Raw genomic sequence first — 25041 nt, forward strand, 5'->3', positions numbered from 1 at the left:
GATTCAAAATAGTTACTTCTTCCATGTAAACAGAACTGGGTAAAACCCTTTGAAATGTTAACAGAAAACAGCAATAAGCTGTATAGGTTTTCTCTCTCATAAAACAGAGACATATTTATCTACAACCACACGGTGAGTTTTGCATGTACTTTAAACAGTAGAAGGAAATTATTCTGAAAGAGGTACAATATTTTCATATAAACGGTTACTCTAAAGTTGATTTGTGCTTCATCAGTGATATTCTGTTTGTTGTGAAGAAGAATGTTTTATTGCTGCATTGCTTGCCAAAAGTAACTCTCTGAGGTGTGACAGCAGTGCAGGACAGACACACACACACACTCTGAACACCTGGGCACAACTGTAAAAATCATTATTGGCCTTTTTTCCACAGAATATAGAATATTTTAACAAACAAAGCCCATATCTTCCACAAAGCTCAATCTTTCACATGGGATTTCTGTAACAAAAAGTTAATGCACACTTCAGGTTTGGGATCCTGGCAATACCCACACTGCACTTGCCCAATGCCCCTGCTTTGGACACCGTGGATCCTGTCACTGGAATTCTGTGTACCCCCCAGGAACTGAGGATTTACCTACATAACTGCASAGCTGCTCACACCTGAGCAGCAGATCCTGCTTTCCCAGGAGAGCTGCACTTGCCAGTGAAAGGCGGGGATGAGGGATGTGTGCCGTCTCTCTGCTGCCAGCAGAAGCAAATGGCAGAGCTCATGTTCACCAATACCTCAAAGATCACATTCAAACCCAGCATTAACAGAAATAGAGGGAGTTACCGTGCGGGATCACAGAGGCCAAATGAACACAAGACTGGAGAGTAGGTTGAAGAGGAAGAAAAGTTACTGAGACTGTCAGCTGGGACACCTCGGGACACAGCCCTGAGCTGTGAGGGAAGCTGGCTGGGAAACTCGAGTGGGGAAAGGCTGGGAAATTGGCTTTTTTACTCCTGAGCATTTAGCATGGCATCTTGGGCTACAGTGGCTYGATTAATGCAGTACCATATCACTGTGCAACGTGTTTTGTGTTACATTTTATGATATTAATACTATTAACTTTTAAAATAAGGAGGTTTTAAAAACAAGCGAAGGCTGTTATAAGATTACTATTTTGTTACTATTCTTATTTACTAAGAACAGCTGCATTGGCTGATGTTACATCTACTTTTTTGTTTTTGTACGTCCCCAGGTTAAAAAAAAAGTGAAGACTTGCTTGAAAGAATGGCCGAACGATTCACTGTGGATGGCATATAGCAACTGCAGGCTTAAAATTCACCAAGTTGTACTTTTAAAGTCTTGCAGTTTTCACAGTATGTTAACAAAGCTAAATGCAACTGTTTGATTTCTAAGTGTGAACGTTTCACAGGAGGAAAAAAAATCTGTCGATAAAGATCCTCACCATCATCTGAACACTCGAACTGGACTTCCTTTTCTGAATTGACCAGTCAGAGAGAAAGGAAAAGAAGAAAATGTGACTGGTTGGATTTGCAGTATCAATGCACGGAGTACAGTATATTTCTCTTTTGGCTTCTTTTATTTTTTTTTTTTTTAATAAGAAAAAGACAGCTACTGCTGTAGGAAGGGGTGGAAAAATGCTATGAAATATCTCAGTAACAGAAACGACAAAAACAGACTTCCCCAGATGTACATTTACTCCCTTTGCTCCACATGACCATGCACACTAAGAGCAGACATATAACATGTGCTGAAAACCAAAGTATTGAATTACACCAAGTCCAATTTAGGCAAAATTTTGGCAACAATTGTTTCCCATATTATAATTGAGATTATGATAGAACAAATACCACTGTAGACCTGTAGGAGGAATGATATTTAAAAAGGAAAAGCTGGTCAGACAGAGTGCACAAAATTTATCTATTCCACAATGAAACACGTTCAGGGCTTTCTAGTGATAGAATAATTTCAAATGTGTGCTTCTCCATGTGACGGGGACAGACACTACTTGGCAGTGAGAAGCACTGAAATAGTACTGTACTCATTTCTTTGTAGGTTAGCCTTGGGATTTTTACCAGGAAAGCGTGCATATGTCAGACAACCGGCACAAATACACTGTGAATCTGGTATTTAAGCAAGTTTTTAAAATGTTTTGTTAAAGTAAGACATTAAGATTAAATAGAAAATTAAAATTCAGGTCAAAGACACCCTTCTGACTAAACACATTGAGCACAGAATAATATCTTTTGAATCTTAAAATGAAAGCTTGAATAATTATATTAACTTTCAAGAGCCCTCTCAGAAAAAAAAAATATATATATATTTTCTGCTGAGTGTTTTTTTTCTCCCAAAGTATTTATGCAGAACATTTGTGAAGCATCTCTCCTCCTGCAGGGTCTGGTGACGTGAGAGCAGGAGCTCTAAAGCATGTACGAAAGCTGCCAAAATGTTCCCTTCTTAGCAAGGTCTCTTAGTGAGGATGAGCTGATTTGAGACAGTAAACCCCTCAAGTTCTGCCAAATATAGCAAGTACATCTGGCAGAACACACCTCATGTGGAGCCAAGCCTATCCGTACACTTTTGGTCTTCCACGAAATCTTAAGGAAAGTCAAGGGGAAACACAGAGGCAACAGAGCTGCACATAAACACTGATGCCTAAAAAGCCCACCACCAAATCATTATTTATAAGGTAATTGATAACTATGAGTCACTAATTGCACAATCATCATTCATTAAAAAAGCAAGAAAAAGCATCTTATTTTCTCCAGTATTTTTCTATCTTCTGCTTACTTAATGCTGGCTTTTCAAGTACTGCTTTTATTTAATTTTCAAGCTTCACCTACTAACTTTAACAACTCCAAATATCTAGTAAGAAGCACTAACAGATCCTATGAAGAAAGAAATAGCAATAATCAATTCTAAAACCTGGCAGAAGTTACATACAGGTGGACACTAATAATACATATTTTAAATTGAAAGCAAGGGTTTAACCTACCTTAACTCCATCCGGCTTTTTCAGTAAACTCTTGGCTGCTGTAAAATGAGACAAATAATTTCAGTGTCAGGTGGCTCCCCTAAGGTCACCCAGMTGTGCAGCAAACCCCCAGTGCCTCCCAGCTCCAGGTAGGGTTTCAGCTTTTATTTCCTCCTTTTGTTTCTCTGAGCACGGGGAATAAAATCTTGAAGAAACTACCAATCCTCAGGATTATCAACCATCTCTTTTTCCACTGATTAAAGCCGTAGGTTGACTGTACTTATACAAGGAGAGAGCTCTTTGGGGGGCAGAGAGGAAATGGAAGCAGAGTGCAAAAGCAGCATTTTTTTCATTTTCTCAACTGCAGTATATTCGTATGTGTTAATGGGGATAGTTTGGTATGACCATGGAAAGGTATTGTTCTGCTGGCAGGGATTTGTGTGCAGAGCTCACTGCTATCTCAGTGATGGTATTAATGTACAKAATCCCCCACTGGGGGCTTCCCACCGTGACAGCATCAGCCTCCTTGAGTGAAAGGGCAGCACTGTTGTAAGGAAGAAAGGAAGGATGATTTGYGAGTGAAAGGTTGTTGTGGGGGGTTGCTGCCCCTGAGTCAATAATAACAAATTCTAGGCTTTGCTTCAGTTCCTAAAGAAGAAAACCTACTATTTTCTCAWTCTTGTTGTGCACTGAGCAAATTACTTCAAAATTTCATTTGCCATAACGTTATTCCCGTGTCAAGCTTTAAATTCCACCACTTAAAAACTGGCATCAAATAATTCCAATTTACTAAATTTGGAAGGCTAACGTGCAAACAAGCACAGCACAGCTCTGAACCTGAAAACACTCACAGCAGAAATACATGCTGGCTGACCTACCAAATCCATATAAACTATTCACTAAAGCGTAAATGCTTCATGAATCACTGCCAAAGACTTGAGGAATAATAAATTACACAACAAGCCTGGCGCTATCTGGATTTTATCGTTATGACCCAATCTTCCTATCAGAAAGTGYTCTGCAGSTTAGGTTGTAAGAAAYTGCTSTTCTATATATAARKGAGACAGTCCTGACATGGAGCTCCCATCATTACTGGCATTCTTATCCTAAACAAAACCCCCAAACCCCAAACCAASCAGACCTCACGAGCCCAAGGCTGCTTAGACTGGCTGAGGATATTGCAGTTTGTGAGGGCATGGTTTACCCYTGAAGATAATTCTTGTAATTGTGACTTATTTTCCAGCTACATCTGCGTTAAGTGCTCATTTTAGAACACAAAAAAATGTAGAATCACCTCAGCAACTGTACAGAAATGATTAATGCCCATTATTGTGTTGTTTACATGGAAAAAAACCTGAAAAGTCAAGCCACATTGATGTTCATAACTTCATTAATATATCAGCCCTGCAGTTAAATAATTATGGACATCGGCCAACACTACCATTAGAACTCCCACAAGGCCATGTCTTACAGCTAAAATGAACAAAAGTAAATTTGCCTGTATTGTGCAGCAGGACCACYGCATGTTTTTATTTACAGAAACGTGTAAGTAAATACTGAAACCAAATTGTTCTCCGTATACTTTGGAGACAGGACACTCCCTGTTGACATGTGTGCTTTCAGGACCTGAGGCAAGATGGCCTTGATTTTACATTACCACAAATATTGTGGGCATGCCATTAACTTCAGGAATTTATTTAGGGAAGGCAAAGGGAAGGATATATTTCTGAAACCTAAGAACAAAAAACCCAGAAGTTAATTGCTTTCAAAGCCTKTTTTATACCTTCAGCCCTTGCAGAAATACGGGAAAATATAAATTAATTCTTATACAGTGCTGTAGGTCCTTTTGCTAAATTGGTGTATGAAACTTCGGAGTTCTTTTAACGCTTGACAAACACTACATGTTCTATGGAAACAAATAAATGAAAAGCAGTAAAATGAGGGCACCACAAGCAGTAACACCACGTATTTCCTGYGTGTACGGCTGTGCTGGCGTGTCCTTCGGAATGTGCCCAGGATGGGTTACTATGCAGCACTGAATATTATGGGACATATTCCGTGACTCTGCTGCGTTTGGCTTGAAATGTATTTTTAATAGTATTTTTCTTTCTTTAATCACAGATACTGCATACAAATCAAATATTTAAAGAATTTGCAGGAGCAAAGCAATCAGCATATTCTAAATTAAGCCCACAATGAGAGATTTCTTGCAACTACAAGCAAGAGCTATAAATAAAACCTAAGGCAGCGCTACTAGGCCAGAAAGCAGACTGGAAACAAATGCTTTGTGACAACATGTAGAAATTAAAGTGATTGAGGACAAACAGCAGTTTGGATTCAGAAGAGAAAAAAGATGTTCCTTTCACGTGCTGAGGGTCTTACCTCACAAGAAATATACATTCCACATAAAAGGAAGAAAAAAAAGGAAAATAAAACACTTTTATAACCACATCATTATGGACAAATGACCTTCATAAGCATGCTTTGCAATGAAATACAATGAACAAAGAAATTGAAAAAATAAAATGTCATCAAGAAAAAATATGGGTCACTATGGTGTAAAACAAGAGATGACASGTGAAAAAATAAAAAAAAAAGCCAAAAACCACTGGCTTTTCATGCTGAAATACTGTTTTAGAACTACTTCAGCTTTTTTGGTTCATGGAGATTGAATTTCATCCTTACATATATAGACAGTGACAGTTATGAAGAGGGATGAGGAATGATTTGTTTGTTTGATATTTAACAGTAATTCATTTTTACAAGACATGTAGCCTACAGCCTTCCCACCTTTAAAATGAATTAGCAGATACTRGAATTCACTGARCACTAACTCAAGGTAATTYAAATAAATGCAGYCCTCTGTGTTTAGGTGTGTATTAAWACAGAGAATTTAACTAAGAAAGAAATTGTATTTCAAGTACTATGCAAATTGAACAAGTTGTTYTTGCATTCACGATTATGTAATTTTTTTTGGATGAGTCAGTGCTTGTTATTATTCAAAACATGCCCAGAGCACTATCATGTTTTTGTCTGTACAGTAATTCATGTTACACTCCAATAGTTACATCACAGAGCAGGAGGATATGTAAAATTACGGATTTTTAGATTTGGTGTTCTAKTTCACTATTCACTGGAAATCTCAAATGGCAAAATGAAAAATTCAACACAGCACAAATATTATGGCAATTCTACTACTGAGGACAATTCTAACTCTACGAAGAGCAAATGTATTTTAGCTTTTGTTATTAAAGTTCCTTTAATATACGATCTAAATCTCCAGAGTCATCATGACAAAACTGTTTTATAAAGAGGAAACAACTCTTCTTATATCCAGCTAAACACTGCTGGGCATTACAAGAGAAAGAAAAAATGTTACTACATTTCTTACTCGTTAGCAAAGCAATAAAGAAATGAATGTGTACTGATTTTATTTTTAATACAGGATGCAACAGAATCATGGAATGACTTTTCACATACATAAAAGTAGGTAAGTTTAAATGTCATGTGGTGATACTTATGCATGTGGAGCTACATGCATAACTTTCAATTTTCCTGCACCAAAGCAGGCATGAAAACTCTATCTTTTGACAGGTAACAATCAAAAACCAGGGAAGGAGGTAAAATTCTACAGAAAAATCAGATTGYCACCTACAAGAGAATCTCTTTGTCCCGAAGAGATTAAATTGTTGTTTACTTCATCAAAGGAAACAATCTAAGAYACATCATACTTCGATGCTCCCGAACCAATCCTAATTAGATCTCARTCTTCACAGACATCACAATATAAAGACTGCATCAACCTGAAGCTCAATGAACATACCTGAGAAATTTCTGGTAGCCAGCATTGTTGTCAAAATGGCCCCCTGTGTACACACACATTTTCTCAAATTAGCATCACACTTGTGTAAAACTCTGAATGCCAACACAACAAAAAGGAAAACATGAGTAAATCACATCAATYACTGAACTGACCCTGAAAGAATGGATTGTCTGTGCCTTAACTCTCACATGTCATGTCATGAGTGCATAAATTGTAATTTAATCTTAATTACACACCTATCAGCAATCTTGATAATCTCAAGTATTTATCAAGTGTCAGTACATAATACACAAGCCAGGAGTATTCAGAGGCAGTAATTATTCAAAATACGTGGCTGAATATGAAAGAGACTTTTTTTTATTATCCTTAGATATTTTTTTTGGGAGAAGAGAAGCTTATTTGTAATGTGCACATTAGACAAGTTCATATCTGCAAAGGTATCCTGTCTGGCCAGGAGAAAACAAAGCTCAATTCAGAAGAATAACCATTAAGGATTTTCCTTTGATAAAATACTTTCAGTGTGTCTACATACAGATGATTACAATTATCTTGAATTTAAAAAGACAAAGCTGAAGACTATTCACTTTCATGAAAATGTTAACATATTCATGCCAAAARCAGATCTATCAACAGGTCATTTAAGAACAATATTCTAGAAAAAATATGCATAGAGACTGTTTGTTTTCCACATGGAACACAAGCACAAGTTTTTGTTCTTACCTTTAGTTTTCTTCTTGCATTGAATTTCTTCAAGCAATCTACAGTCTCTTGTCTGTGCATCATAGAGGCAACAGTAGAACGTTGCTGAGAGAAGAAGAAAAGAATTCTTTTCAGGTAACCAGCCAAAGGTTTATTTACTCTACAACACATACTACAGCCCATGTGGTCCACAGCTTGGACCTTTAATTTTTACCTTGTCTATCCCATTGTGCTCATTTTATTCAGCCTTTTCCATGTGCAAAGTGAACTTGAAAAATCATTGAGTGAAATATAGTGAGAACAGGAAAACAGTACTGGTTCCAGGAACAGCCAGGCAGCCTTTACTACCTGCAAACTGACTTTCCAGAAGTCCCTTAATTCCTTGCCTGCACATTTCATGTGCACATATGCTTATCTTGATGATGTCAAAGAAACGAACATGTGAAGCATTATCTAACTCAAAGTTACTTTCCTGCAGTTTTTTTTTAACTGAGAATTTAAAATAACACCCTAATTTTGGCAGGGAACTTCTGCACAACAAAGTCAAGGCAAAGGAGTTAATTTCTGCAAAAATCTTATCCCAAGCTGAGATCTCAATGCAGACCACTACTGACTTTATCTCTGTAATTATAGTTTTACAATTTACAGTTACAAAACTGCATGAAAAAGGACAGAAATTATCATCTAAACACCTTCACTACATGCTGAAGTAAAGCATAAACTGATTTTTCTGCCAAATGATCCTACTGAAGCTGTAGAAATTACTTACACAGATCCATGGATGCTTTAGTGCTTCTGAYGCTGTGATACGTTTCGCTGGGTTGATTGTGAGCATTTTATTGATAAGGTCTTTTGCTTCAGGAGTCACCGTGTCCCATTCTGGYGAGGGGAACTTCAGAAAAAAAYACACAGGTGTATATGGTACTGTACAATCTTTACATAATTTTACCTATGGATCCAGTACTGGATTCAAGTAAGAGCTGAAAAAATTTAACACACTATCTTTTCCTCACCATCATTTACAAGTTACTTAAATCTGAGGACCAACAGTCTCTTGTCTGTTTAACAKAATATGATTAGGTTATGTTGCAGAATTCCTATGCCACCATATCATCAGTTAACTTTTTGCTGCAGGAAACCTCTGCCTAGAGGTACAATTATAAATAACTGAATAGCCAGAGTATGGTACGTACGTCATAAGCACCAGCCTTGATCTGCTGATAAAGCCTGTGCTGGTCTTCATCCCAGAATGGAGGGTATCCCACCAGGAGGATATACAGAATGACTCCTGCAGAAAATTCACACCACTGTTAAGAGCTTTCAAGAAACAAACTCCACAAATTAATTTTGCACCCAACAAAACCCTTGTAAAACAAAAGACTCATGAATATTACCCCAGCCACCAAAAAATACTGCCTCTTCATACTGGGGAAAACAGCAGAAGTGGGGTTCACAAGGCAACCTCTTAGGGAAAACACTGGCAATAATGAGCATTGATACAACATCAGATCAGGAACACCGAGTATGTTATTCTAGCTGGAGAAATAATATTCCATGATTTTGGATGTTCTAGGAAAACACATTTTTCACTTCTGGTTTTATCAGGACTTATACCGGTGCCTGCAAGATCATGTTGTAACCATTCTCATGAAAAGCAAAGTTGGGAAACTCAAATTTCTCTGTATTTAGTCAACAGAAAATTGAAAAGACCACCTTACAGTCTGACACAGATGATTCCTTGTGACTAAAGAAAAGTGCTTTCATAAATACAACCAAATAGTAAGTGTGGGTAGAAGCGAAATAAGGAAACCAGCCACTGTTCTCAGCTGGGTAGCTGCCACTTGCCATTACCTCAGACAGCAGTTTCAAGAGCTGGATGATCAAGTAATTGCTCTGCACTCCAGTTCATAAAACATTTAATTTTGCAATTTATACCTGCAGTTGGGGTATGTTGGTCAGATCAAAGWTTAGGCCGGGTGTGAACCCAAACTAAATGTCCAGCTAACAGTATCAATTGCTGTGTTTGATAACTAATCAGGCAGTGTAAACCAGCAGGGTTTTTTTTAAATATTTTTTGAAAATGTGTTGTGTATACATGGCCAAGAATGCCATGATAACACAACTTAGTAAACAATTAAAAAAACTGAAGAAGCTTGTAGAATAACCAATAATCCAGTGACCTCTACTAGAAATTAATACTGAATTTTATTAAATGCCTRTTTTCTGATACAGAATATAATGTACCCTGGACATAATTCTCATCCTTAAAACACTTTACAGCTGACTGAACATGATTTTCAGAGTAATTTCTTACCACATGCCCACATATCCACAGGTTTTCCATAAGGATCTTTTCGTAACACTTCTGGAGAAAGGTATCCTGGTGTACCAGCAAAGCCTGTCAGAAGGCAAGGTAACTCTGATCAAAACCTGCACATGCTTTGCAAAAAGCCAGCAATTCTCATCTCRGCCCACAGGACCCAGGCCATCATTTCCCAAACCATGGACAACAAACTCCTTCACCTGCCCATTTGTTTTTAATGGTACATGACCTAGAAGTAATGCTGACATTATGGGGGACCAACTAAGAAAGCAGAGGGGCWGCCAYAGTATCCTARATATAAGGAKWTGTATTTTGTACAAAATCAGAGCTACATCTTAGATGAACTTTCCACTGCAAAACTCATTTCCGCAAAGTCATTCCACTTCTGGAAACCTCCTTACAAAAGTTTACAGGAAGCATCTCTGAAGCAATCTGGCCTTTAAATTTTATATGTTCTTCATCCTTTATTCATAACCAGCAGTGCTGCTTTCTCTGAGCAGAAATGCAAAATGTAGGTATAAATATTACTTAATTCTTAGGACACTGTAAAGGATAAAAACTTAATGACCAYTAACAGTCTGCACCATTTCAGGGAGTGTGTCTGTTCTTTCAGACATCTTTGCCTAAAATAAATGSTTGGGAATTCTTGAAAGGTGAGAATTTGGTGGCTTTCATGAAGGCCCACATGTCATTTGTGCAATACCACCCTGGATTTCACAAAACTCATGAGAGACGGTGATAACATAAAGTGTGCAGCTACAGGAAAAAAAGAAGTCTTTGCACTGCAGTTGCCAAGTATTTCGGAGTGGGAGGAAGAAATGAAGGAACACATTCAGTATATTCTACTGAGAAAAAAGCTAAAATATGGTCATGAAAAATAAGCTTGTTTTTTGCAGTCTCCTGATATGGAAGCTATGAATTGTTAAGGAGTACTATCACACAGGAAACACATCTTATGCTCCTTGGAGAAGCTGAAATATAGATGTTCTCAGTAGCTTTAAATAGAGTGCTGTTTCATATCTCTTCTTGGCTGTAGTGCTCTACGTTAATACTTGTGCTCATTTTAAAGGCGAAGTTGKCTTGACTCTAAAACTTACCACAGCTCAATGAACATTACTATGCCAGACTTAAAAATAAACTTGAAAGCAAAAATARATATAGTACTTAGCTTATGTCTGGATGAAGATACAGAATAGGTCTGAACACAAATACACTTTCTGTATTTTTTACCTAATAATTGGTACAGTTTTACTACAGAGAACCATAGAATGGTTTAGGGTGGAAAAGACCTTGAAAATCATCTTGTTCCACCCCCCTGCCAAAGGCAAGGACCCTTTCCACTGGACCATGTTGTTCCAAACTCTGTCCCCAGCCTTGAACACTTCGAGGGATGAGGCAGTCACAGCATCTCTGGGTGACCTGTGCCAGAGCCTCACCCCCCTCACAGGGAAGTATTTTTTTCCTATAATCTGAACTATACACAGTTCTTTCAGTTTGAAGTAATACCCAATTATCCTGACACTAAATGTTCTAGTAAATAGTCTCTCCCCAATATTCTGAGTGGTTTAAAGCAGCATCACAGAAGGGTACACAGTCCTGACTGCAGTAAAAAGAAACACACTGAAATAAGTAACTTTYATTTATCAGATAATTTTATAACTGTTCTGAGGGACCCCCAAACAAGTGTTGCTTGTTTGTAAACAAGCAGAAAAGTGTTGCTACTTGTAAGTAACTACTTCAGCTAAAGAAGTTGCAAAGCTGGAAACCGTGCCTGTGCAGTTTCTAGAAAAGATTGCATTGCATTGTACTCCTATCACTGTATGATGCCTTTAAATGTCCTGAGGCCCAAGACAAAATCTATGCTTTGTTGAGCTCAACCTGCCTAACACCTTCCCAGCACCTTAAACACCTGCTAAGATGGTGGCAGGTGTCAAACGGTGGCAGGTGACCCTCTAACACTTTGTACAAATAGGCAAGGACCAAGTTTGTATTGCAAACATGCACACCAGRAAAGTATCCTGTTGTATTCAAAGTGCTCGAGCTCCAGCCAGTTTCCTGCTGAGGCACAGCCATGGTTCAAGCAGGAAAGGGACCATCACACCAGAGGACTACACCCAAAAAAAGAGAAAAAGGAAAGCAATAAAAGAAAAAAGGAAGAAAAGCATACTGATGACAGAGCTATAATTTGAAAGAGAGCATGCCGTGAGTCACTAAGTGCTGCAGAATCCAGCAGAAAGCAGAAAAATCTTCTGAAAGAAAGYGAGAAAAAGTTCAAAATGCTGAGTCCACTGCAGTTCACGTTTTTCCCTGTTAATGCAGTCCTAAAAGTGAGGAAAGGCACTTGGACCACTCTGGATAGGTCTTGCAGCAAGTTCCAGAAAAAGTACAGAACCCACTCATCTTACTGAGTAGTTTTTTGGTTTTTTTTCCCCAAAAAAGACTTAGTAGACCACCTTCTTTTCATTGTCTTGCTGACTTTCTTACACACATGTTTTGAAGACATTCTGTTCCCTTCTACCAAGTTCTTATGACGCTACGAGTCTAAACCAAGCATTTCACAAGAAACAATGACAAAAAAATTAAGTGCAAGATTTTACAGGGCATTGCAAACTCCTCTGCATCACCTGCAGGTACACTATGTACAGAAAACATCCCTGAAGTCAACTCCAATCTGCTGATTTTTTCCTGAGATGCTTCCTGTTTACCTGATGTTTTTGTCATTGTAACAAATCACTTGTGTTTTAAAACTTGTTTCTATTCCTTTTGTACTGGTCCGTTTGTTGATGTTCAAGAGCAATCTCCTCTGTCTTTTGTGGATTACTGAAATCCATTTATAAAAAGGCTGGGATTTAAAACAACAGGCTGGCTTATAAAGCTGCCAGCATATGTCCARTGGTACTGCCTGTACATGTACATGTAGTTATAGCTGTGAACACTCAACCTCCCAACTCACTGCCCATAAAAACCTTTGTGYTTCTGTTCCAATCTTGCAACCACTTTGTTCCATTTCAAACTTCACTTTCTAGCTGCTCTCAGGGAGAATAGGCAACTGCTATAAATATTTTATTCTGTATTTTTTTCCATCTGGGATTTACAATAACTTTTTCCCCACGCTTCACACCTGTTCAAAGAGGGTGGTACGTGAGACACGTCTAACATAATTGTACAGACCATATTGTCTGAAATTACCAGTATAAAAGATTTTCCACCATTCTCTCTGGGGCACCTGTTAACTGTAATAAGCAATCTGTAATTAATGTATGGCTACAGCCTTAGGTGCTCAAAGCCCCCTTTTCTCCCCTTCATTCAAGTCACATTCCAAAGTGCTTCAAAATAAATTTTGACATGTTTCCAGCTGACACAAACCTGTTTGGACAAAATGTTTCTGTGATTGGGTAGGTACATTCAGCAGTATTACCCTATTGCCTTATTCCTCAGCCACTTGAGCACCTGAGSGAGAACCACAGGTCTCCCTCCTGAACCACAGGTCTTTCTCCCAGGCTCTTCACCCATGTTTCCTTCCTCCAGAGAAGGAAATATGGAGAATGTGAGAGAGCAGGGGTTTGTGTGCACCTCAGTCAAATCTACAGGCTGACAGAAGCTGGGAATCAGGAACACCAGGTTTTCCAGGGTCAAACAGTCACACAGCTGCACATTTCACTCTGGGGTGARAGCAGAGGACTGTCTGGGAGGCTTAACCACTACGCTGAATAAATGGTGAGAAAAAAACAGTATTTACTTACCAAACCAAGCCTGTTGTTCTCCCTGGACTTCTATAGCCAATCCAAAGTCTGCCAATTTTACTGCCGCTCCCTTGGATTTGCTAGCTAGAAGTAAGTTCTCAGGCTTTATTCAGAGAGAGAAAAAAATTGAGATGAAAAAATAAGTAAATGCATTTTAGAGAGGTTTTCTTTTTTTTTTTTTCCTTTTGTTACAGTAATCTGGGAAAGAACAAATACTTAAAAGGAGTGAAAAAGAGAAGAAACCAGTGAGTTTTCTCCAGGAAACTGCAAAACTTGCACTTCTCATTCCTATCTGGAAAGACCACGGGGCCTGTAACCAGCCTTTATGAGCCCACGCCAGCAAGACTAAGGACAGTGTGGAGAGGAGGGGAATGGCCAGAATGGGCATATSCAGCTGTGATACCCTGTGGTGTGACAGGACAGTTCAGGGATTCCCAAGAGCTCACTACTGGAAAAATGGGGCAGAAAACTCCCAAAGGACAGGGATTCATTGGTAAGTAGCCTAGCCCATGCAGATTGCAGGATTGGGCATCTACAACTGTCAAACAGAAATGTTTTGCATGACAYCTCAACAATCACAGCCCTGTGATTATTTCTGTATTTAGAGGGCAGGAATATTTACATTGCAAATCTTTCAGCAAAACMAGCACACCCACATTTGTGCCTGCAGAGAACATTTACAAAGAAGAATGTAAGTTAATGAAAGTTCCCACTTTGTTTTTCTTTTAGGGGATGTTGGTCACATCAGAAATGAAATACTACAGTATATTTGCACAATTAAAGATAAAGGATTTGAATATAACAATTGTGTTCATTCTACTGTTCATAATGAATCCTTTTAACTCCACTTAGCAAATACATCAAATGTAAATTGTCCAAAGACAACTTTATTGTACTAATGTTTGCTTTAGTACTGTAGAAATCAACACATTATTTCAGAGAACTGTGACCCTCATAGCATTTTCTTGCCATGTCTTTCTTTCCAATCCTCATGATGTTTAAAGAAGGTTTTGTTCTCCACTTACAGAATAACAAAACCTCACTCTCAASGGTATTGGAGTGACTCCTCAGAAGCAGTTTCTGTAGTGGTCTGTGACAAGGGACTTTACTATATTGGGACTGGGGCCCCAATCCTGCAAACTCTTCAATGTGTATTCCATGTTCAACCCAGCAGCAATTGTATCGCTTCCAAGGGACTATTTATGCGATTGCTGTTAATCCCATGCATGTACTGAGGTTGGAAACAATAAAGATCATAAGCTTCTTTCAGCAAAAGCTATCTTTAATACATGTCAGGTATCCAGTAAAATACGCTTGAGCCTAATTAAGAGCTCATCCACGGTGATACTTCTATTAATTAACAACACATCAGGACCTGACAAATTCTTTAGTTTAAAGGTGGTTTCTTCCCTTCTCATCAAACCGTGAAGGAATATTTTTCAGCAATTTACTAACACTGTTCTCTCAGTTCCCTTTGTTCCCACGATTCCCTTTGTTGTTATGTCACAGATTAGACAATATTAAAAACCATTCATCAATAGTTACTTGATGAATCTTCTATTTCCACAGTTTTAAAAACCGAGATTAAGAGACCTTAGAACAAAAAAATCTTTATATTCACCTTAACTATCAGTAATCACCTCAACTCCATTATATGAAACACTGAATGCATAGCTGAGGACTCTTCTCTAGGTTCATCAACAATGATTAAAGCAATGTCACACTTCTTGCCATTTAACAACCCCTATTTCAACACACAGTCACACATTGTTTCAGAGTGAGACAAGTTCACAGTAATTAATTCCTGGAATGCTGTTCTTCTATAAACCTCTTAAAGCAATGGATGATCCTATTTGTTCTGACCTTTGGGCAAGCCAAAAACAGTGAAAAGCCTCATCCTTTTGAATGAAATAGAAACACTACTCCACTGAGCACATACTGCTTCCCAAAAGGTGATTTTTTTCAAAATACTGGTTTTGTGCTTTCTGCTGCTAGTTTTTTTTTGGTTTTTTGTTGTTTTTTGGTTGGGTCTTTTTTGGTTTCTCTTTTCTTCTTGGGATCTTTTTTTTGTTCCACTAGATGTCTTTGCTCTTCAGAAATACCAGTTTCACAGGTGAGTATGTTCCTCCAGAATTCCTCCTTTCCTCCCATGCCAAAGACAAGAGCCGTGTGGACCATGCCATGTGAGACTGTGTGCTTAACCAACATGCAGCAGCTTTCCAGGCTGGTGAGAGGCACATGAGTAATTATCATGCATTAACTTGGAATGAGTGCAGTTACTYGGGAAACATTAACAGTGCCAGGCAGGACTCGTACCCTGGATTCAGTGGTGTCACCTTGTGCTCCCCGGCGATGGGCRGCAGCCAAGCATGCACAATGGCACTGTTAACTCCTAAAATTACTTACAAATCMATTAAAGTGATTTATGCCGGACTTTTCCAAAGGCCTTTAATCTTTAAGATATCAAGTTCTTAATGCTCTGTGTATTTTTCCTTGAATATGCCTGGAGCAGCCGCTCTTTGGCAGAAGGTAAAATCACAAAATCACAGAAGTTTCACGGAAGCTGCTGCCTGACAACTGGAATTCCTACCTGGAAGTGCACTTTGACTAGCTGGTAAAGCCAGGTTGCCACTAATAGGGTCATTTCTTTCTGGGTGTAGGATCCACCCCCATTCTGACTTATGCCAGTGATTACCGAAAGAGMAGCAACAAGCACTTCTGCAGCTCAAAAGAGGCTGCAAAAGCTCTTCTCCAATTGCTACTAAATCAGGCTAAAACAAAGTTAAATAAAATGAGATCATCCAGAATCTCCCCACCCCCAGGCATCCCATCATGTTGTGGACTGAGTTATCGGAAAAAAATCCATCAAGTTTTGCAATTTAAGGATCCACGCCAGCCCATAACCACCTTCCCCATCTTGCTGTTCCGCTCCTGGCATCTTYTGTTCAGCACATGGAGTTCTGCTCAGATTTCACCACAGTCTTTCGTTTAATTCTTTGGGGTTTTTGGCTTTTGCCACAAAGTAGTAACTGAAGAAGGATGGTTTTCTGCTTCCACGACTTTTCACTTTCAGAAATGAAACTGGGCACTACAGCTTGGCAGAAACACTTTTTCTCACAGTTTTTTCAATTCATCCTTGATTTGCCAGAACAAGAWATCCACACATGGTCTGGTGCAGGCAACAGCTGGATTTAATGCATTTCTAAAGAAAAAGTTGTTTTGCGTGAATGTATGAAAAATACTAGAAAGCATCCCTTATTCCATCTGCTTGCACAGCTACAATCCTGGTTTTTAAAATTTGTTTTGATACTAGAAGCATAGGACTCCATGCACAGTGTGGACCGGAACAACTGAAGCAGCTGGACAAATCTGACATCCTTTAATTTAAACTCATTCCGTGTTATGCAGCTGCCATACAAGATTTATGGATTGCACAGAGATTTGTCAGTCTTCTGTTGTACAGCTGTGACACAGGAAAATCCAGAAGTGCAAAATGGGTAGACAATTTGGGGTCTGCATCTTTGAAAGTTATCCTGCTCTCAGAGCTCTTGGAGCATAACCCCTTATGCTCCTTTATGACAACAACAGAGCCTCTATAAAGTCAGACAAGAACAGTTGTTTGGGAGAGAAGGATGGCAAGAAAGGCAACAGCATTTTGATTCCAATGTTATTACTCATGATAACCACTAGAAACTTTTATCCTAGGAGGAAATTTCTGCTCCCCAGAACTCATTCAGAAAGAAAAATCAAAGCGCAAGAAACCACACCACAAGAGATTAACTGTGTTTTGCTGCCATARCCCACACACCATTTTTTCTCTGTCTTCATAAAAGATCTGATAGTTCAGACTTACACTTGATTTCAAAATACACCATCTTCTTTTCCTTGAGGATTAGGAAGCCCAAGTGCCCAAATTAAGTCCTCTCCCTCATCCACAAGGCGAGCTCACTATGAGCTCTGGGACAGCCTTGTCTCTTGGAGCCTCACAGTAAAAGAAAATGATCTTGACTTGCTTCTGTGCTTGCCAACATACTTTAAATGCAAAGAGCATTCCCACAGCAGATGCCTCTAGCCATTTGCATGCATACACAGTTAAGAAAGAGCACAGAATTTTTGTTCTGAAGTTCCCATCCCAACACCAAAGTTTGTGTGGAAGGAACTGACTTCTCAGGTGAGTGTGGTGAGAACTCTGTAGAAATTCCTGCTTTTTAAAGATGTTCTGTAGCCCAGCCATGATCTGGAGGAGAGAGAGGTCTCTATGCCAGCAGTCCCAGAGCAGCTGGCGTTCCGTCACTAAAATGCCCTGCATGCAAAGGCTACTGTATTTCCCAGAAGCACTACAAGTTCTGCTGATGAGGGATGGGAAGCTATCCACATGCCCAACCCCAAAAGCTCTGAATGAAACAGATAAAGACCCTGAATTCAACGAATGCTTGAAAAGCACCTCCTGTTCCCCTGTACTGCCCAGCACCGGCCAGCCAGGAGCGGGCCAGCCTTGACCAGGACCTCTGGTGAGCACGAGCTCATTTTTGCACGTAGATGAAGCCAAGTTAAAAAGAAACGAACCAAGGGGAAAAACAAAACGAGGAAAGCGTTTACATGTCGGCTGCTGGCGGCCCTGCGGGGCAGGGATKCTGCTCCGGGAGGGCGGCGGGGCAGCAGCACTCACCTTGAGGTCGCGATGGACCACGCCCATCTGATGGCAGTGCAGCACGGCCTCCAGGATCTGCTGAATGCAATGACTGCATGCAAACACCATGGGCGCCCGTTAGTTCCAGCACCAGGCGGCGGGGCGGCGGCCGAGGGCGAGGCCGGGCATGGCCATGGCCGTGTCCCGGCCCGTCCTGCCCTGCCCTCAGCGCCCCGCTCGCAGCACGGCGGCCTCAGGCTCCGCGCGGGGGCGCCCTCRCAGAGGCGCGGCGGGGCGGCTGCCTCAGCTCCGCTCGCAATTTAACACCGATTGCTTTTTTAAGGAGAATTTTTTGAAAGGAAGGAATTTTACCACTAATTCGAGGTCGTATWAAATATTTGGCATCCTCTGTGCTTTTTTCCTCCTTCCTTACTCAGAGCCTTCACAGAGGCATGTAGAAATGGTTAGAAATCGCAGCGGCCATGGAGGTGCCCCCAAGCCCGCTCCAAGCCAGGTGTTCCAGGTCAATAATTAGCTCCTTGCCGCCCAATTTAGCGGGCAATTAGCGGCGCTCGCCTGAGGGCTCGTGGCAGCTGAGGGCGGCCGCTCGTTGTGCTCCTGCCCCCCGGGCCTCAGCACAGCAGTGGCGGTCACATCTGCAAGCTGACATACATCACAGCCAGGGGTCACCTCCCTGTGCCCTCACGGCCACACAGGGACAGCCCGGCACGGCACGGACAAAATCAGCGCCTCGGCCGGGACAGCTTGTGGGCAACCGTTCCGTTCCCCCTTTTGCCGTGATGTATATTAGGCCTGTAGACTCGCAAACTGGAAAGAGGCGTCATGCATTATTGGTTGGAGCGGTTGTTTGAGGGTGAGTAGGAYAGGCAAGGGAACATCGCAGACATCCCACCCTCTGCCCTTACCCAGMGCAAAGAAAACCCCAAAATTCTTATATCCAATTGATGGGCACCAGATACTGACCTTCAGGTCTCTGTGAACTATGCCATTTAGATGACAATGATTAACACTTTCTAGAATCTGCTGTATACAATGACTGCAAAGATACAAGGGCAGAATGGAAGGGAGAACATTTTAAAGGCACATAATCACATTAAATACAAAATAAAATAAAACTTAAAAGAAAAAGGTAAAGAACAAAAACAATTTTACACCTCTTGACAAGTCTTGATTGCACTTTGAACTGGAAACAAAACATTGCTGAAGATAGAGATATTTCCAGCTCCAACACATCCAAAAAACAAAGGAAAACAAAAAACCAAAACCAAACAAAAAAAGACATTTAGCATGGAACATATGACACCTATGAGACAGAATCATCAGACTGTATTTTCATTCAGCAGTATGGAAGCTTTTTCCAGTTTCCAAAAACTGCTATAGGAAAAATAAAGTGGAGGCAATAAAACAATTAGTGGCATGTTCTGGTTTTCTTAATTTTTTGTGGTGAAGTTAACATTACACCAAGTGCTGAAACAAGAAAATGCTAAGAAATGAGATGATATACAGAAAACAAATGAAACAAAAAAAGTCAAAAGCTAAGGAAAAGCAAAACATTTTTCATTTTGAATTGAATGGTTTCTTTAAAACGATTAGTAGAATAAAGCCAAGTCATTTAAAAAGGTGGCATGCATTTTCATTTAAAGTAGTGTCCAGCTCTAGTTTAGTTAGGAGTCACTCRGGAAACGAAAATCCACATTGAAAAATTAGACAAATCTTTTTGTTTGGTGCATTCAGTAACTGAACTGGCACCTATTTTTCCATGCCCAGGTTTGCAAGTTCTAGCCAGTCTATGATGCCAAAAAGCAGTACTAAAATATTCATCTTTTAGAGCATTGGAACTTGCTCAGATGTTTGGTTTTTTTTGCTTATAATTTTTTTTAAAGGCATCTTTGTGGCACGATTGATGATAAGTAATACACAGTAATCAAGATGCTGCTCATCCAAAACGTTTTGACCATGGAATTCAGAAGGAATGGTCATAAATCAGTAACTGGAGCCCAAGCCTGAAAACCCTTTCTTAGGCAAGTAGGTCACAACTCACTGCACTGTCTGAGTACAGACTACTGGCGTGAGCAAGGGCTTGCAGGAGCAGACCAGTGTGACAGTCCTGGGAGAGGCATCCACACAGAACAGCAACTATTTCTAGAGGAATACACACGTACACACACTAGATATATTTTATATATATATATGGATATATATATAATATACAAAATACAGAGATGCATCATAACTAGATATTTCACTTATTTGGTCAATTTTTACTGAATATATAAAATGCATATATATATATATATATATATATATACACAGAGATATGTACAGCCCCTTCCAATATGTCATAATTCTAGAACAGAAAAAATCATCATTGCAATTGTTCCTTTTCATTCCCAACTACTTTAAAACACACAAGGACACCATTTACTGGCCTTTGGCATCAATATTAGAAATTTGCTTCAATCACAGCATGAAAAAATGATTTGAAAATGGTTTAAATGTAGCTCCTCTTCTTCCACACCACCTAAATCCCTAATGCTGCTTTCTCTTCTAGAGTGTGTTTTGCTGTGTGTTGTTCTACATTTGAATGCCTCAAGTAATGATGTTTCTACCATTTGACAGATGCAGTAAGAGCAAAACAGTGSAAGCTTCCTAACATTCAGAGTAACGTCTTGTCTGTTCATTGTTATCCTACCACTGTTGTTAGGAACACTTAATTCTTTGTGGTCACCTGCCAATTAATTCCAAATGTAAAGGCATAATTTAAAATTACATGTACTAAGTATGTATTATGGGAGGTGTTTTTRAACACACAAAAACATGAGGATTCTTTAAATTTACTTGGAGATCAATTTCTATGAAGTGTGTGGTGGTAGAACATATTTTCTTTAAAGTAATTGACCATAATGTTTAAAGAGTCTTAATTTAATGAGAACATTTAAGATTTATTATTATATAAGGACAAACAGGAGATAAGTGGCCCTGATACATTATGCACGCAAATTATGATAATTGTCAACTTATTCTTCTGGTTTTCAAACAAGCACTTGCAGGAAATTGCCAGAGTTTTCATATTTGAGCTCAGACTATGWGATGCACGGTATAATTGCATATTGATGAAAAGCAACAAAAATATTTAAATAGGAAAAGGAAATTAGCACTTCTGGACTGAGAATAAAAAATTATATTTAATGCAAAATTTTTTTAAGACCAACTTATACTTCAGACTTTGATCAGCAAATGTAAGAATCCRTGGATGAGATACTTGAACCACTAGGTCCAGTTTGCAAATTTYAAAAATGGGTAAAATTTTAACAAACTGAGATCCAATTTCACTTTTTTCAGATCAGCAGACACCAAGACTTCCCGTGAGTTCTCCACCACACAGTCATGAGCTCAAACTGCCAAACTGTGCCCTTCCAAGTCTAAGAGGMCTTCTGGAGAAAAATTCTCCAGTCTCACAGACCGAGCTAGGGAAACTGATGCCAAACACCAGGAGATATTTAAGTAACTATCCTAGAATTATCAAAGGSAACATTAAAAAAACAAGTAACTTACCTGGCATCTGCTTCACTATAATATTCTCTTGCAACTATATCTTCAAACAATTCACCTCCAGTGACTCTGTTACAAAGAGGAAGACRGGGAAAAGGAGATTTTACAAGGGAAAATGTGCATCTTAAATTAACTCGACAGGGAGAAGTCAGAGAGGAATAAGTGAAATATTTGTACAGAAATGCAAGAAGTTTTGTGGCAAGGTCCGGGAACTAAAGTGGAAGGTTTGTCCATCCAAATCATTACATGAATAAAAGGGATGKGGTGGAAGTGCAATCATAAATAGAAAATAAAAGCCAAGGGCAGCAGCRTACTGGGCAAGATGCCAGACATCGGTTATGGATGTTATAAGGAGGGAATGAAACTATAAAAATAAAGGGAAATGACCAGCAAGGAAAATGGTGGCTGAAGTTCAGACCAGTTCAGGATCATTTGAAAATTGCAAAGTCAGACCAAGGTATGAAAGGAGAATAAAACAACATTTAAAAAGGGTCTTTTAGTGTAGGTCAAAACACAACAGACGTTTATGCTGTTGCCAGAGGGGCTGGCTTGTTGTGCTTTGGCTAGAAACCACTGAGTTGGAAGGGAATTAGTGGTAGATGCAGGGTACCTTCCTTAATCAGTCTAACAGTAGATTTTTCCTAGAAAATACTCATTTATCTTTGTGAGGAAAGCAGGAATAGCTTTGGTAAAGTGTCAGGTAAAGTAAGTTAAGTACAAGGAAAAAATTGTATGATCCAGAGGGCAAGTAACAGAAGCAGCTGAGCATTGCTGAGCRTTATTCAGGAGGTCATTGTACAACCAACGGTTTAAAGGTAGAAAGTTGTTAATAAAGAAATAAAACTTGATATCCCAGAGATCAGTCTGGAATGAGTCCTGAGCAGGACTGTATCTGAAATAGGGTGACAGCAATGTCCTCAAGTGCAGCAGTAAAATCCCTCCTCATATTGTACCAGTTCTGGTCACCTACACTCAGAAAAGGTAACTGGAAGAGCAGCATGAGCAGAAAAATTGCTACCAGCCTACCCAGTGACTCAGTTGTCAGATCTCCTCAGAGAAGACCCAGTTTAGCTTGGCAAAACAAAGGTTAAGAGGGATGAAAATTATAAATACAAAAGACAAGCAGAAASCTGGCTTTCCCCAGAGGAGAGTTGTAAGGGATAATACTGGCATGATAATACATAAGCATAAAATACCTATGAGTAAATGTAAGTTTAAGATCAGGAGAAGTTTTCTAGCAGTCTTTGTAAGATGAAGATTAATGAGCTTTGAAATAATATCATAAAACTTGTCTGCCTGTGTCACAGGAGTGGACTCATAGCACAGGAAGACCTCTTCTGTAACATTTCTATGGTACAGGCTGACAGACTTGCACAGCTAAATGCAATTCTTCATAAATACAGCTGCTAACATAAATAATTCCCAGAYGAGAGATCAATGTTTGTATTTCATTACTAGTTGTGACTGTGGATATTAGCACATTATATTCCCAATAAATTCCCAAATGTAAAAGCCTGAGTGCGCAACAAGATACTTAAGGATTAAGATGCTTAAAAATCTATACTACAGCGAACACAATTGCTAYTGAATGAATTAAGTTAATGAGGATTAAAAAATTAAAGGTGAGAACACTTGGAATGTTCAGAACTATAACATTACTTGCAAACAGCTGTACTAACACTTCCTTGAGGATCCCAGTTTTCAGCCACGTTAGATGACGGCACAAATGGCCTGCTCAATCAGCAACATCACTCCTTTCTTTAAGAAGGCCAGTTCAAAAACTTGATTTTCATGATTTAATTTATATTTGGGTTACACCATCCTTTTTCTGAGTTTACACCTTACTGACTCTCAGCACAGAGACTTTCAGGTAACAGAATGCTATTTTGTTGCACAAAAGTGTGCAGCAAAAGCTGGAGGAAGTAGCTTGTTGCCAAATTTGTATTTTCTTTCTTTTTGTCTTCTACCTTCCAGAAACTGGCTTTGGTTGCTGTAGCACAAAATGTTTGATTSATGCATATTTTGACAGTCTTTCATAACTCCTTTTTGCATATATGTTTGTCTGCCACAGTTCTGGTAAAGAGGAATAATTCTCACTTTGTGATGAATGAAAAAACAAAGCATCCTTTGATCTTACTCTTTCCTAAAACACTTATTTTTGATCCAAGCCAAAGAAAGAAAACAAGAAGCTTTAGTCATCAAAGTGCCTTTCAGTGGAAGAGAATACCAAACTGATGTTTGTTCTTCTCTAGCATGGAGGCAAGAAGGGGATATGAAATCTTACTTGYTGACACTAAACATTTGCTTGATATTCAGAACCATTGTTATATGATAAAAAGATTAAAGTGGGAACAGAGCAGGTGAATTTCACTGACAACCAAACAAGCAGTCAGCATTTCCCATGCTCTCTCACTCCAAAGGATTCCTTAGGAATAACTGTCCCAAGACAGATAAATGGCCAAAATAAAGTAAAGCTATGGCTTTGTGATTTTTCAGAAGAGCATACTAAAATGGCAACAAATAAAGCACGTGGGTTTGTTTATACAAAAGAGGTACAAGCAACACCAAGACCCTCTGCACCACTTTGAGAAAAACTGCTGGTTTATGTTTACATATAACATAGAGTAATTAAAAGAACACACAAATTAGCAAAGACAGCTAAACCAGCCTCTGCTGATGATCACACTGGTGTGGGTTCCTCCTAGCTGACATTTATTTCTTCAACTGCTTTCATAATGGAGTTGGGAGAAAGCAGTGATACAGTGGCCATAGAAGTTTTAGATTTATCTGTGGCCTTTCTACTTTCGAAATATATTCAGGCACTTACCTGAAGCAAACACAGCTTCACAAATTAGGCTCTTTTTTTGAATTTTCTGTTTATTTTACACACTACGGTCCCTGCACTTAGAATCCAAAAGCAAGGCCAGGATTCTTAATGTACCAATTGTTGCATCTCATCAAGTCCATTAAAACGGGAGACACTGAAAATAGAGAATCTCATTGACTTGCACAAGAGTCTTCAAGTGCTACAGCTGTTTCCATTCAGATACAGCAATTAATACTGACAGAATTGATTGGATTTGAACTCATCTAACATCATTAACACTGAAGACAGTCTCATTCGTGCTTAGCAACTGAAATGGTCTGACAGACGCAAATCTGACTTCAGCTGCCTTAACCAATAAGGGAAGGGGAGCAAAAACTTCATGAAGTCCATTATTAAATTCATGAAGTTCATTGTTCCATATCCATTTTCCACATGGATTTCAAGAGACTCCCATTTGAACCAGAACTGTTCACCCAAATGC

General features: G+C 39.2%; 1 protein-coding gene across 6 annotated transcripts in view; it reads right to left on the reverse strand.

Moving 5' to 3' along the window:
• The window catches only part of CAMK2D (calcium/calmodulin dependent protein kinase II delta), a 118647-nt gene that overhangs the window by 23551 nt on the left and 70055 nt on the right, over window positions 1–25041 (reverse strand). For 2 of the 6 annotated variants that reach the window (XM_057379502.1, XM_057379503.1), the window contains exons 6-14: window positions 21737–21802; window positions 19145–19217; window positions 13531–13633; window positions 9779–9862; window positions 8658–8752; window positions 8234–8356; window positions 7486–7569; window positions 6766–6808; window positions 2964–3001 (exon numbers count right to left, since the gene is read on the reverse strand). In XM_057379502.1, coding sequence (XP_057235485.1) covers window positions 2964–3001; window positions 6766–6808; window positions 7486–7569; window positions 8234–8356; window positions 8658–8752; window positions 9779–9862; window positions 13531–13633; window positions 19145–19217; window positions 21737–21802 — 709 coding nt within the window. Of the gene's footprint in view, window positions 1–2963; window positions 3002–6765; window positions 6809–7485; window positions 7570–8233; window positions 8357–8657; window positions 8753–9778; window positions 9863–13530; window positions 13634–18199; window positions 18307–19144; window positions 19218–21736; window positions 21803–25041 lie in introns of those variants that run through there. The other 4 variants (XM_057379504.1, XM_057379505.1, XM_057379507.1 and 1 more) reach the window with 4 other exon arrangements.

This window comes from Malurus melanocephalus, unplaced genomic scaffold, assembly GCF_030028575.1.
Source record: "Malurus melanocephalus ecotype Western Australia unplaced genomic scaffold, MMel_1.1 scaffold_410, whole genome shotgun sequence".
Taxonomy (NCBI): domain Eukaryota; kingdom Metazoa; phylum Chordata; class Aves; order Passeriformes; family Maluridae; genus Malurus; species Malurus melanocephalus.